This window comes from Ceratotherium simum, chromosome 10 (assembly GCF_057802395.1).
Source record: "Ceratotherium simum simum isolate JZ-2026a chromosome 10, ASM5780239v1, whole genome shotgun sequence".
Taxonomy (NCBI): Eukaryota; Metazoa; Chordata; class Mammalia; order Perissodactyla; family Rhinocerotidae; genus Ceratotherium; species Ceratotherium simum.
The window spans coordinates 79,095,470-79,108,399 of record NC_141909.1 but is presented as its reverse complement, the minus strand read 5'-3'; the positions used below and the strand labels follow the sequence as shown (position 1 = coordinate 79,108,399).

At 42.0% G+C, this 12,930-nt stretch overlaps 1 protein-coding gene across 7 annotated transcripts in view; it reads left to right on the top strand.

The window, feature by feature from the left end:
• Positions 1–9,687, top strand: part of TNFRSF19 (TNF receptor superfamily member 19) — a 98,106-nt gene extending 88,419 nt beyond the window's left edge. For 6 of the 7 annotated variants that reach the window (XM_087436304.1, XM_087436300.1, XM_004435261.3 and 3 more), the window contains 3 exons: positions 521–623; positions 1,214–1,607; positions 6,818–6,958. In XM_087436304.1, the coding sequence (XP_087292430.1) occupies positions 521–623; positions 1,214–1,607; positions 6,818–6,826 (506 nt within the window). In that variant the 3' untranslated portion in view covers positions 6,827–6,958. Of the gene's footprint in view, positions 1–520; positions 624–1,213; positions 1,608–6,817 lie in introns of all 7 variants that reach the window. The other variant, XM_087436305.1, reaches the window with a different exon arrangement.
• The last annotated feature ends 3,243 nt before the right edge of the window (positions 9,688–12,930 follow it).

Below are 12,930 nucleotides of genomic sequence, written 5' to 3'. Positions count from 1 at the left end.
TTCCTCCACTTTGTATAAGGGATGCCGTCACAGCGTGACTTGATGAGCGGTGTGTAGGTCTGCACCTGAAATGCAAACCCACAAACCCCGGGCCGCCAAAGCAGAGCATGTGAACTAAACCACTATACCACTGGGCCAGCCCTTTAACCATTTTTAAGTGTGCAGTTCAGTGGTATTAAGTACCTTCAAATTGTTGTGCATCCATCACCACTATCCATCTCCAGAACCTTTTCATCATCCCAATCTGAAACTCTGTATTCATGCTCTCCTTCCCCCAGCCCCTGGCAACAACCATCCAACTTTCTGTCTCTGTGAATTTAACTCCACTAGGTACTTCGTATAAGTGGTTCATCATTTTTTTAAGATAACAAAAAAGAGAAAAAATTAAACTTCATACTGCTTTTCCTAAAAAGTCCCCAAAGGGGAATAGCTAAATTTTCAAGAGCAATGTTGAACTGGTATTAAAGAGAAAATTCCCAGGAAAAAGCATTGTGCTTCACACCTCTGCTGGCTTTCCTAGGGCCTGTCCACTTGATTCCATCCTTGTGCTGTGATGAGGCCTGCAGCATCAACCGGGCGACTCTTGGTTGTAGAGTGCATTCCAAGGCTACTCTTCAGGAGAGGTAACGGGGTATTTTTAATCAATATAATTTCATATTCCCTTGTGCAAATATGCATTCTACTAATTTACCAATTTTCATGTGAAACTATGGGAACATCACTTTTTAATATTATTAATGACATTCTGGACATTGGAGGAGAACAAATCTTTGGCAAGAATTAGGTAAGTCTCTCAGGGTTACTGACATCCAATGCAACATTTTTTATACTTTACGCTTTATTAGTTTTATTTTTGTCTTATTCATGATTTATGACACTTCTGTCATCTGTAAGTACTTTTTAACATGTTGTATATTCACAGAATTTTAGAACATCAGTCAGAGGAACTCAGTTAAGACCCAGGAAACTGCATGTTTTAGACTGGATTAAGTATAACTATATTGATTAGAAGTAGGTGTAAAAATTCAGTTTCAAAGTAAATGGAATAATTTAACTTATAGTTTTGAAGTTTATAACAAAGGAAGCACTAGAATTCTGATTTAATAAACTGCTATTTCATCTAGAAAACTTAAAAGTATAGCTGGGATGTTGCTTTGTAGTCTTGTTTTTCCTCCCCATGGAATACGTGAAGATCTTTTGAACATGTGTTCAGAAATGCAGGTCCTGTGGGAGAGACAATGCCGACTTTCTTCGGATCTATCTGTGGCGAGTTTTCAGATGCCTGGCCTCTGATGCAAAATCCCATTTGTGGTGACAACATCTCTTTTTGTGACTCTTATCCTGAACTCGCTGGAGAAGATATTCATTCTCTCACTCCAGAAAATGAAAGCTCGTCATCCTTGGATTCAAACAGTAGTCAGAATGTGGCTGGTGGAGCTGTTCCAGTTCAAGCTCATTATGAAAACTTTGCAGCAACTACTGATTTATCTAGACATAACAACTCACTGACAAAGCCAGTGCTAACCCAGGATACACTAACTTCTAGAAGCCAGCTAGATCAAGAGAGTGGCGACATCATTAACCTAACCACTCAGACGTCCCTCCAGGTAAGACAAAGACTGGTTTCAGAATGGACATAGCATGGACCTATGGAAGACCAGAGGAAATCGAACTCAGTCCCACCAAGAATGTGGGTGAAGCTGGGGCTGGCCCCGTGGTGTAGTGGTTAAGTTCAGCATGCTCCGGTTTGGCGGCCCAGGTTCACGGGTTCGGATCCTGGGTGCACACCTACACCACTCATCAGCCACGCTGTGGCAGTGACCCACATATAAAGTAGAGGAAGACTGGCACAGATGTTAGCTCAGGGCTAATCTTCCTCAGCAAAAAAAAAAAAAAAAAAAAATGTGGGGAGGCTGATGAGAAGGTTTTTCCATCTTTCATAACATCTTGTATGTTATAGGAGAATGTATTTTAAATTAAATTTCAGGAGTATTTTTTTTAGCTAACAGCTAATCTGTCAGGCCGTAAAGGGCAGCTGCATTCTTTTATTCTTCTTAGTAATCCAGCTATGGATTTAGCACACCCCTGGCTCTGTTCCTGACTGAGAGAGATGGGTCATCATGGGAGCCTGTTGTAAACAGTTCCTCACTGTCATTTTCCCGTGATAGTCTTATGCCCAATACTTAAACACGCTTAATTCCCTCTCAAGTTAACGAGAAGTTTGGGGTCCTGAAGCCACTCCTCTCCCTCCTCGCTCCTTCACTATTGTTTTCTAGATCGCTCGGCTTGGACTTGTTGATCATTTTGGTTGGAAATTGATTGTCAGTTGTGATCTGGGACCAAATGCAGCATAAGAACCTTCTAGATAGAAGGGTTTAAAACCAGGTTTGGAGGAGGTGGTGATGCCGGGGGAGGGGGCTTTCTGGCATGCTGCCAGGCGGGAGGCGGAGACGCACCAGGGATGCCTGGGTGCTGGCCCTGCACTCTCCTCCAGGCAAGGATGTGGTCTTTGCTGAATTTGACTTAATATTTATACCTGTTTTCTTAATGTAGGCACATATATTGTTGGTATACATTCTTCTGGAAGAATGATGCCAGCCTTGAGTATAAAAGGGCAGAGTCACAGCAACAGCGAGGTTCCCAGCCCCACAGGCGCCTGCCCTGCGCAGACAGCGTTTTGCTCTCACAGCTTGTCCCTCCCTGCCCCAAATCAGGGACCTGGGTCCTAGGGAAGCACTCCGAGACATGCTGCATGTGCTCCTGAGTGGACCTGCATTTCCATGAGTGTTGTATCCTTGTCTAATTATATCAGAAATAGTCTGAAGTCAAAGTTTGGATGGAGCTGTGTTCTTTTTAAGAACAGTGCATAAGTTATATATTGATCTATATTGGCAGTGCTTTGTTTTCCTTTTTTTTTTTTGTGAGGAAGATCAGCCCTAAGCTAACATCCATGCCAGTCCTCCTCTTTTTGCTGAGGAAGATTGTCCCTGGGCTAACATCCGTGCCCATCTTGCTCTGCTTTATATGGGACGCCCCCACAGCATGGCCTGACAAGCAGTAAGTTGGCGCGCGCCTGGGATCCGAACCCGGGCCACCAGCAGCGGAGCGCACGCACTTAACCGCTACGCCACAGGGCCGGCCCCGGCAGTGCATTTTTTTTAACTACAAGAAAATTCTATAGAGAATTTACGGGGAATTCTATACAGAAAACATTTCTTGGCTTTGGAAGAAAAAAAAATGTCGGTTTCCTCAAAATAAAGGAAATGAAGAAGAGATAAGTGAAGGGAGGAAAAACAAAGAAATTAGACATAGAATCCATCCCTCGGAAGCTGGGAAAGACTGCTCCCTGACCTTGTTCTTTTGAGTCATCCCATAATTGTTATAACTTTCATGATAATTATAAGACTTAAGAGTTAGCCTAGTTGAATGTAGGTCTTAGGATTGGACCGTGTGGTCCACAGAGCTTCGGGCCTGAGAACGAAGCTGGTAACAGGCCCTGAGGACAGGTGAGAGGACGGGGGGACCCCAGCCCCTTCAGCAACTAATCCCATCGTCCCCATTGGGTCCTTGCCAGGCACTCTAAGATCAAAGTCGTAGGACTCTGAAAATTAGATCCGAATCACATTTTCATTCCAAGATGCTGAAGTCAATGGTTTTGATGATAAACTTGCTTGTGTTGCCTTCATAAATGCCTACTATATCTTTCTGTACATCTGCTGTTAGGGGAAAGTCGAGCAACTAGAATGATTGTGCTACCACTGGCTGACTGTGGTTTTTCAGAGTGTTGTCAGAAGATGGAGTTACCACTCATTTTAATTTTGTAGCTTGTCCCCATTTTTGTGATGTAAATTCTGAGACTGGGGAATGAAACATCTTGATACCAAATCATATCAGAACGAACTCATTCTCTACCTTTTTCTGCTTATGTTGTTGGTGAGGTGGAGGTGGGGTTACAGCTATATGAATGTGAAATTTTAGAATGTAAAATAGTTTAGTATATAAGATTGGTGTATAATGACATTAATTCCTTTTCAAAGACAGTTGTCAAGGTAATTATGAGCTAATAAATATACTTCCAACTGAAATTATTATGGAAAGTTATAATACATATAAAATGAATGAGAAAATGTTATATTCAGGTTGCACAATGTAATTTATTAATGAAAGGTTTTTGTTAGCTTGCCAAGATGTTATCTCATAATTATTAGATAATTTTGGTAAATCTAAATAAAACATTCTGAATTCAGGAAAGGAATTGTTAAAATGTAAATCATTTTGATCTTCTCCCTATAATTAAAAGCAGCAAATAATATTTTGAGCCCATTTTAAGAGATAATCTTTTCCAGATTCTGAAAAGCACTTTCTCTTCAGTTGCATTCACTAAATGTGTGAAATTGAGTGAATGCACTTTAATCTTCAAAAGAACATAGGAGGTGGCCACGGCTGCACATCCTTGGGAGATGACCCTCTTCTTGATTTCAAGGGTCGGCCATGTATCTAACTGGAATGGTGGTGTTTTTTCAGTCCATTAGATTCCAAAAAGTATTTCAGACTTCTCCCTAACAGGCGAATGCTCCAAGGTAGAGAACATACTGACTTCTCATAAAGAATTTGATTTCAGCAGCTTACTATTCTGAACCAAAGTCAAGGACTTCTGTTCCTCAAGTTCGAATGTAGTTAGCTTGGCTCCCTGGCCTGGGCTCATTCAGACCTCTGGAAAGCATTGTATTTCAGTTTGGGAGATGTATAAGGGCAGCAATAGCCGTAATAGCCCTCCTTTGTTTTAAGTGATTTATATCTATTTTATTTTCAATGAAGCTTTAATTTCGTACCCAGGCATTCACTTGTATTTTCAGTTTTTTAACCTCTATTCCCTTTTTTTTCCAGTTTTATTGAGATATAATTGACGTATAACGTTGTGTAAGTTAAAGGTGTACAATGTGATGATTTGACACACGTATACATTGTGAAATGCTTAGTGCTATTTTTGTCTTACTTGGTGTGAGGCTCAGATTTCTAATGCATAATGCATTTGTTTCCAAAAACTGTATTTTTACTCAGTAGTTTTCTTGTGGCTGATTTAAGACCACCTAGGATCTGATAATGATAGTTATGGTTCAGGATAAAGCAAATAGGTGTGAGAACCTTCTTTAGTCTGTATGGCTCAATTTTAATCAAATTTTCCCTATACACACCTCCCCAGAAGGGAACAGAACTAAGATGTTTGGGGCATCATTTGTTAAGATATTTGGAAGAATGAAGCCAGCCTGTTTACTTACAGGAAAAGCTTTTTTTGGTGGTGTTTTTTAACCAACATTTTAAATGTCAACATGAAATAATGGAAGAGATGGTAGAAAAGATATGAGATGACCCGTGTTCTAGTTTCTCAGTGTATTAATAATCTCTATTTTTTCCTTATCGGCAAAATGAGTATAATTTGCCTCCCCCAGTAGGGTTGATGTGGTTATTATTATATCAGTTGATCAACATATTTGATAAAACTCTCTCATTGAGAGTACTTCAGAAGCTTCTATTTCCAGATAATCTCCTTAGACCTAGGGAAAAAAATTTTTCCCATAAACTTATCTGATATGTCACCAATGCCAAATTAGCAGTAAATAAGTTATTGGAAGTTCCTGCATGAGTGAGGGTTTTGCTCACTTACAATTGGTCAATGCCCTGTCCCCTCCTGAAGGAGGCTGCTGCCCGTCTGTGTAAAGGACACATCTACCGGCTGCACTTTGCTGAGGACATTGTCCTGTGAAGAGTAGGAGTATTCTGGGAGATCATTATAAGAGAAATCTCATTCCCAAACTATTTCTAAACTTTCTCCAGTAGTTTAACATAAGATTTAAATTCGAAGATTAAGAATGGCAGGTGCTGGGGGCCAGCCCAGTGGCATAGTGGTTAAGTTCGTGCACTCCGCTTCAGTGGCCCGGGGTTCGCAGGTTCAAATCCCAGGCGTGGACCAATGCACCGCTCATCAAGCCATGCTGTGGCAGCGTCCCACATACAAAAATGGAGGAAGATGGGCACAGATGTTAGCTCAGGGCCAATCTTCCTCAGCAAAAAGAGGAGGATTGGCAAGAGATGTTAGCTCAGGGCCAGATTTCCTCATCAAAAAAAAAGAATGGCAGGGGCTAGGAGCCGGCCTGGTGGCATAGCAGTTAAGTGTGCATGCTCCATTTCGGCGGCCCGGGGTTCGCAGGTTCGGATCCTGGGCACGCACCAACGCACAGCTTGTCAAGCCATGCTGTGGCGGCGTCCCATATAAAGTAGAGGAAGATGGGCACAGATGTTAGCTCAGGGCGAGTCTTCCTCAGCAAAAAGAGGAGGATTGGCAACAGATGTTAGCTCAGGGCTAATCTTCCTCACACACGCACACAAAAAAAGGAACGGTGGGTGCTATTCATTCGTTATCTCTGTTCTTTTAAAGAAGAGACTAAAAGATTCTAAGATCTTCACCTACAAATGTTTTCAAGGAGTGCAGCACAGAAACAAGCTTCAAATGTTTGGAGGAGGTTGAAAATCAGCAAAAGAAGCGTTTTGTAGTGCCTTTTGTTTGCTGTGGGTTACATTATCATCTTTTAAGTTCTATTTGCAAATATTGAGTGTCTAGGAGTTGTTATGAAACCTTTATTCTCAGAATGCGTGGGTACCTGGATATGTGAACACCATTAACGAGCTTCTTGTCCATATGCTGTTAAATTCACGTGTACTAGTAACAGTCAGGTGCCATAATTTTTTACAGTGACAGTTTAGCAGCTTTAATTTATGAGATACTGTGTTTGAAGCTTTCCTTTTGTTGCTGTTTTAGGAAGCTTAAAGGACTTGCTTCTTTCTGCAACAGAAGCGCGCGTATGGAAACCAAAGGGCACCCACTCCTCTGCTTGGGCCTATGGACTGAGCACAGTCTGGACCTTGCATGGCTTCTGGGAGAAAAAATAAATCTGAACTGAACTGATGGCATTTTAAGCCTTTCAACCAGTTGCTTCTGAGCCAGACCAGCTGTAAGCTGAAACCTCAAGAAATAACAAGACTCCAGGCACTCATGATACTTCGCGTCTTTCCTAAACAAGAAGCTTCTATGCTGCAAGCGTGACTTCAAAGAGTGATGGGTCAAGTTTGCAGTCTACGAGATTATGGGTATATAACGAGAAACAGAAATGCATTCTTTCTTCTTTTTATGGTGAATGTGGTTTTGCAAGACTGAAGACCCAGAGTATAAATTTTCATTTACATTTTATTTCCAGAAATAATTTCATATGGCCAATTATCCTACTGAAAGTCAATGTCAGATTACTTACCTTAGTTTTTATGTAAAATGGTTTCAAAAATGAATGTTTCTGTTTGGTGGTCACTTTTTCATCATCTTAACTAATTAGTTTAGGAGGTTAGAATTGACTTCACACTGCCTGCCTAAATCTTGGGTTTATTCGATGAAGTTACCTGACCTAACTAGGAATCAGAGGAGACAAGTGTTTTTCAGAACCGACACTTCTGACCTCAGCCCCTGTCTCATGGACACCTGTGGGAGCTGGTGCTGAGAGGCCTGGGTTGGGGAGTGTGGCTGGGAAAGGGCCGGCCATCACCCTGTGTTGAAAACCACTTAATGCACGTATCCTAGATCAGCATGTGAAAATCTGTTGATATGGAAGCATTTGTCACTTCTGTCCCTGTGACTGAGCTTAGAACATCCAGAATTTCTCTATTATAGAAAAGTGGTATTTATAATAATGATCTTTTATTTGCATCGTATCTTATATTAAAGGCTTTAGAAATTACAATGTATCAGGTTCCCTTACTACTGAAAAATAACACCAGGTAAGTAGTCTTATGAGACAACACCGCATACTAGAACCAGAAGGAAAAGCACGATTTGCAGGCGGCATTCAGGTGAATAGTCTGTAATTGCTGTAGTGCAGTTTGACCAGGATATTATAGTGTTCCCTCCCATCTCGTAAGCTTGGTTAGCATCATAATCTCCTATCTTAGCCGCATGATGCGGGGATTTAAGAGTGTGGTGCTTCTATGAAGATGCTCCATCCCTTTCCATCCTGGTGTTTACGCACCAGAGTTCTCTCTAGAGCTGACAAAAATGACCCCAGTTCAGTCACGAACCAGGTATTGGATAGCTCATTTGCTCTTAATCTTTATGTCCTGGAGAGGAATTGATTTTTTTCCTATTTGAACCTACATGATCAGATCTGGCCTTTGTCCTTTAACTGATTACCATTAGCTCTGTCACATTTGCACTTAAAAAAGAAACAGACCTCGGAACATCGTTGTGTTAGCGTACACTAAGGTATTTTGTTTTGGAATTGCCCTGCCCAAATCAGTGTTTTTTACGTAACACTTGACATAACTGCAATAGGAAATTAAAGTGTCTCATAGTAACCTACAGTCGTTTGTGTCTACCTAGTGCCCAGTCATAACTGATTGACTTTTTCTTTTCCTTTTTTTAGCATAAACCGTTGGTTCTTTTTTTTTTTTTTAAAGATTTTATTTATTTTATTTTTTCCCCCCAAAGCCACAGTAGATAGTTGTGTCATAGCTGCACATCCTTCTAGTTGCTGTATGTGGGACGCGGCCTCAGCATGGTCGGAGAAGCGGTGCGTCGGTGCCTGCCCGGGATCCGAACCCGGGCCGCTAGCAGTGGAGCGCACGCACTTAACCGCTAAGCCACGGGGCCGGCCCTAAACCGTTGGTTCTTAAACTTGGGTACTCACCAACTCTTATGAGACTTGCCTTTAGGAAACTCATGTAAAATATTTAGGATATGACCACAAAATGTCTATGAAAATGCACATTTCCTTAAGTGGCTTCACTGTGCTTCACATGTGTGTGCCATTGTTTGCAGCCTGATCATTTTTGTTATGACAGAAGATGATCAAAGTAGGCCAGTGGTGTGCTCCTCTTTGTAACCTGGATACATTTTCCATATGTAGAGCCCTCATTCACTTCAAAGACAAATACTTGCTGGAGAAAAGTAGATCAATGGGAATGAGACTTTGGCCAAAAATCCTGAATGATCACTTTTGATCAGTAGAGAAATACTTAGTGTTGAAAGTCAATCTCATTTGATACTGCATTTGAAAAATCCTGGGTTATATTTATCAAGATGAAGACGTTTTACCACCACCTACTATAGAAACATACAGGGATGTTTTTTGTAAAGTTTTTACACTTTTTGTAAACACTTAAGAAAAAAATCCAATTTGCATTTCACATTGTTGGAATGTCCGACAGCACTCAAATGAACTCAGCTGCTAGAGTGCCAATGCCAGGAAATCACCACCAGGTAATAACAGGCTGGTGACCGCTGCAGAAGCTCGTCGACAAGCACGAGACAAGGATTGGGAGAGCAACCACATAAAGCCAAGGGTTTTCTAGTTTTCTGTATATGGAATATATTTTTCAAATATAGGTCTTTCTACTTTAGATGAAGTGTTAATGTTGCTATTACCTAGGTTAAGCACTATTGTCTGTGCTAGTAAAAAAAAAAAACAAATGAAAAGGAAAAAAATCCATCATTGCTTTAAGGTAGTCAGCTTGAATCACTTTAGAGTTCAACATTACTATTTTGCATACTGGAATTTATAAATTTGTAAATTTTCGTTTTCTTATACAAATAGTTTTATAATACCTTTTTTTATTTGTGAATAAAATTGTTACCTGGTATTCTTATTTACATGTCTAGTGAGAAAATGATTGCTGGTGTGAGTGTGGATACGTTTTCCCCTCCTGCTCTCCCTGTGCGGGTATCACTAAGTTCTGATCCTTCTGGGAGAACCCTCTGTGGCCCCTCAGCTTTATGAGGGAGACTTGAAATCCTTGCTAGTGACCTGGTTCTATCTCTCAGGCATATCAAGCTATTGAAAAATGCTCTGAGATATTTGAGAAGCCTTGGTATCAAGATTTTATTATGATCTCTTTTTTTTTTTTTTGCTTCATTTTATGGCACAAAGAGGGAAAGAACTAAAGAAGTTTTATATTCATTCTTTTCGGAGGTCAGTAAGGTGTTCTCCTGCAGAGGAGTGGACTAAAGAAAGGAAGAAACTTCCACACAGCAGCACCGGTCACTGCAAGAGTTTCTTTTTCCTTCCCAGCTTCTTTGTTTCTCAATCCCTTGCTTCCTTCCCTTCTCTCCCCTCAGTAAAGCTCTTAAAGCTATTATTCAATTTTAAGAGAGGACTTGAAAATTCCTGGAAAAAAAAAAATGGGGTTAAAAGTGACACCGTATTCTCGCACTGGCTAGTCTGTGGTGTTAAATGACACTGGATTCCATGAGGGAAGGACATTCACTAGCCTCTTGCCCCCTCCCAACCCCCATCTACACGCCAGCCCCTTGGCTCATTAGACTTTTCTGGTGTCTGTGCAGACTGACTGAGCTTATGAGTACCAACAACTCTCTGAGAAAAGTAACTCGAAGCTTATGAGGTTCTAACAGGAGGTCTGAAGTATTCTGTAGTCACATAGAACAGGGGACAGTCAGTCCCCTGTTTGAAAGTACTGACATAGTTTCATTATTACCACTATTATTAAGGTCTCTTTGCAGTTGGCTACTGTCATTCTGAATTTATCTATTTGTCCCATTTTAACTTGAAAAAAATATTCTCTGATTTTTTAAAAATGTATTTGGCACCCAATAAAGTATGTAAATACAGCTTAAATTTATGGTTCAGTCATCTTGAAACTAAACAGCAGTCTGAGAATTTCCATCTTCCATAATATCTAAGAAATTTCAGTAAGACCTGGTATGTGGTTCTAGAGATGTAATTATACTGAATCAAGTCACCAGGTCACAGTAATGTTGGTTATGTCACATTTCAGCCAGAGGGAGGTCACGAGGTTTCTACTATAGAGATTAAGCAGGCCAGGGTCAGGTCCTTTCATAAACCACAAGTGGCATTTGAGGTAGTGTGATTTATGGCTGCGTTCAAATTAGCCTCTCCAAAAGACTCAAATTTTGAAAACTTAACCAGCAAAACCACTTTCTCTGAAACCATGGGTGGTCTTCTGAAGCAGGTTTCAATTATTAGTCTATAAAGACAGAGGATTCTTTCTTTTTATCTTAATTTCTAATGGCATTAACTATTCCTGCTTAAGACAGAAATAGTTGTGGGGTTGAATTTAGCCAGCAGAACTCTGCAGAGGGACTTTCCCCTCCTGGGTTGACTATTCACAGTCAATAGAAGATCTTCAGAACAGTCCGCTGGCAATCCTGTAATAGCAGGTTAGAGAGGCAGGCTGCCCCACTCGGGGCACACATCACCACCTCAATGTGTCAGGTACCGACTGTTTCCCTTGAAATTCTAAACACCAACCTAATTCCTCTCAGAAGACTCACTCTAAGAAGAGGCGGTTAGCTATGTCAGTGCTTCGCCATCGTTCACCTACATTTGTATAGTTGTACAGAGCATGTACTTGGTTGCAAATGCAATGCAAGGTTGAAGCAGACACTAGAAAACAGGAGGGAGACAAACCATTTAAGTATTATAAAATAAGTCTTTATTGTAAAGACGGAAGTGCACATTCTCCTGGGCCATGGGGAGCACTGAAGTTCTGGGGAAAGTCCGGAAGAGCACAGAGCTGGGTGATGCTCAAGGTAGGCCATGAAGATTGTGTAGAGTTCACCTTGTGGGGAGCGTGGAAGGAGCCAGCACAGCACGTGGAAAGGCCCAGCTTGTTCTGGGAGTGGTGAGAAGTGCAGTGTGGTGGGAGCTCGAGGAGCAGGGGTGAAGTTGCTGAGGCCTTAGGTCCTGCTTGACAAGTGAGTAGTGTGCTCTGCCCCAGGCTTTAAGCTTGACCCTGTAGGAATTTATTTGCCTTTAAACAAATGGGTGACATGACATAAAAACTCTAAAATCTCTAGTCTTTCAGAACCATAGAAGTTACAAAACTAGGCGAGTTGGACTTCTCCAGAGGCAGAATAACCCCAGTAGTTGAGAGGACATGGCCTCCTCTACAGGGGAGAGGGAGACAGTCAGTCTCTGGTTTGGAAATAGTCTGAGATTGTTCTCCTATCATCGAGGTCACCTTGGTCCTGTTCTGATTTCCAGGGGCCAGTGCTGAACATGAGATATATGTTTAGGACTTGGCTGAACCACCTGCCAACATCAAATCACATTCCTCTCGAGTCCCTGAGAAGACTGAAGTCAGGGGTGACAGTCCTGCTCGACCCTGAGTTCCAAGCACCTCTCACCACATGTGAGTTAGCCGTTAGGGTGACACGTGTTTGCCCACTCATTTCTAGGTCTTAGCCAGTCACCCTCACCTGAGAGCTAAAATCTTGCCTGATCATTTTTTCTCAGCCCCTTGCCCTTGTCTTAGAAACGCACTGCTTTTGCTGCTTGTTCCTCGCATGGCAAGCAGCCTTTCCACAGGGCATCTGGGGCAGGGAGGCCCGCCTCCGGCGTGGGGCGGCCACAGCGCTGGTGCAGCCCATCCCCTTGCCTTTTCTGCTTCCTCGCCCTCTGTCACCTCTGCTCATGAGGAGTCACCATCTCTGTGGCCGCAGCCCTACTGCCCGTCTGCTCCCAGCACTCCACACTCCTGCAGTGACAGAAAGCTGCTGGCCATCCTCGACATCTTTCTGGATATTTTAACCACAAATAAGCACACTGAGAGGTAAATAAACAGGCTAGCTAGAGCTGGAGCCCAAGCATGAAGCTGAGGGAGAAGTCACCAGAGAACCCCAGAATCCTCCCTGGAATCCTGTTTGCACACTTGCAGGAGTCGCCCCATGTACCGTCTAGGGGGCCTAGAGCTGATAAGCAGCAGCTGCTGCAATCATGGGACTAGAGGATTGCATCTCTCTATGGAATGAACGTGCTAACGCTAATGTCGCTAACGCCTAGCACTGGATCTTGAGAGAGAGTCGAATTTATGGGGGTTTTTCAAATGCAAGATTTAGCAAGTACAGGGTCA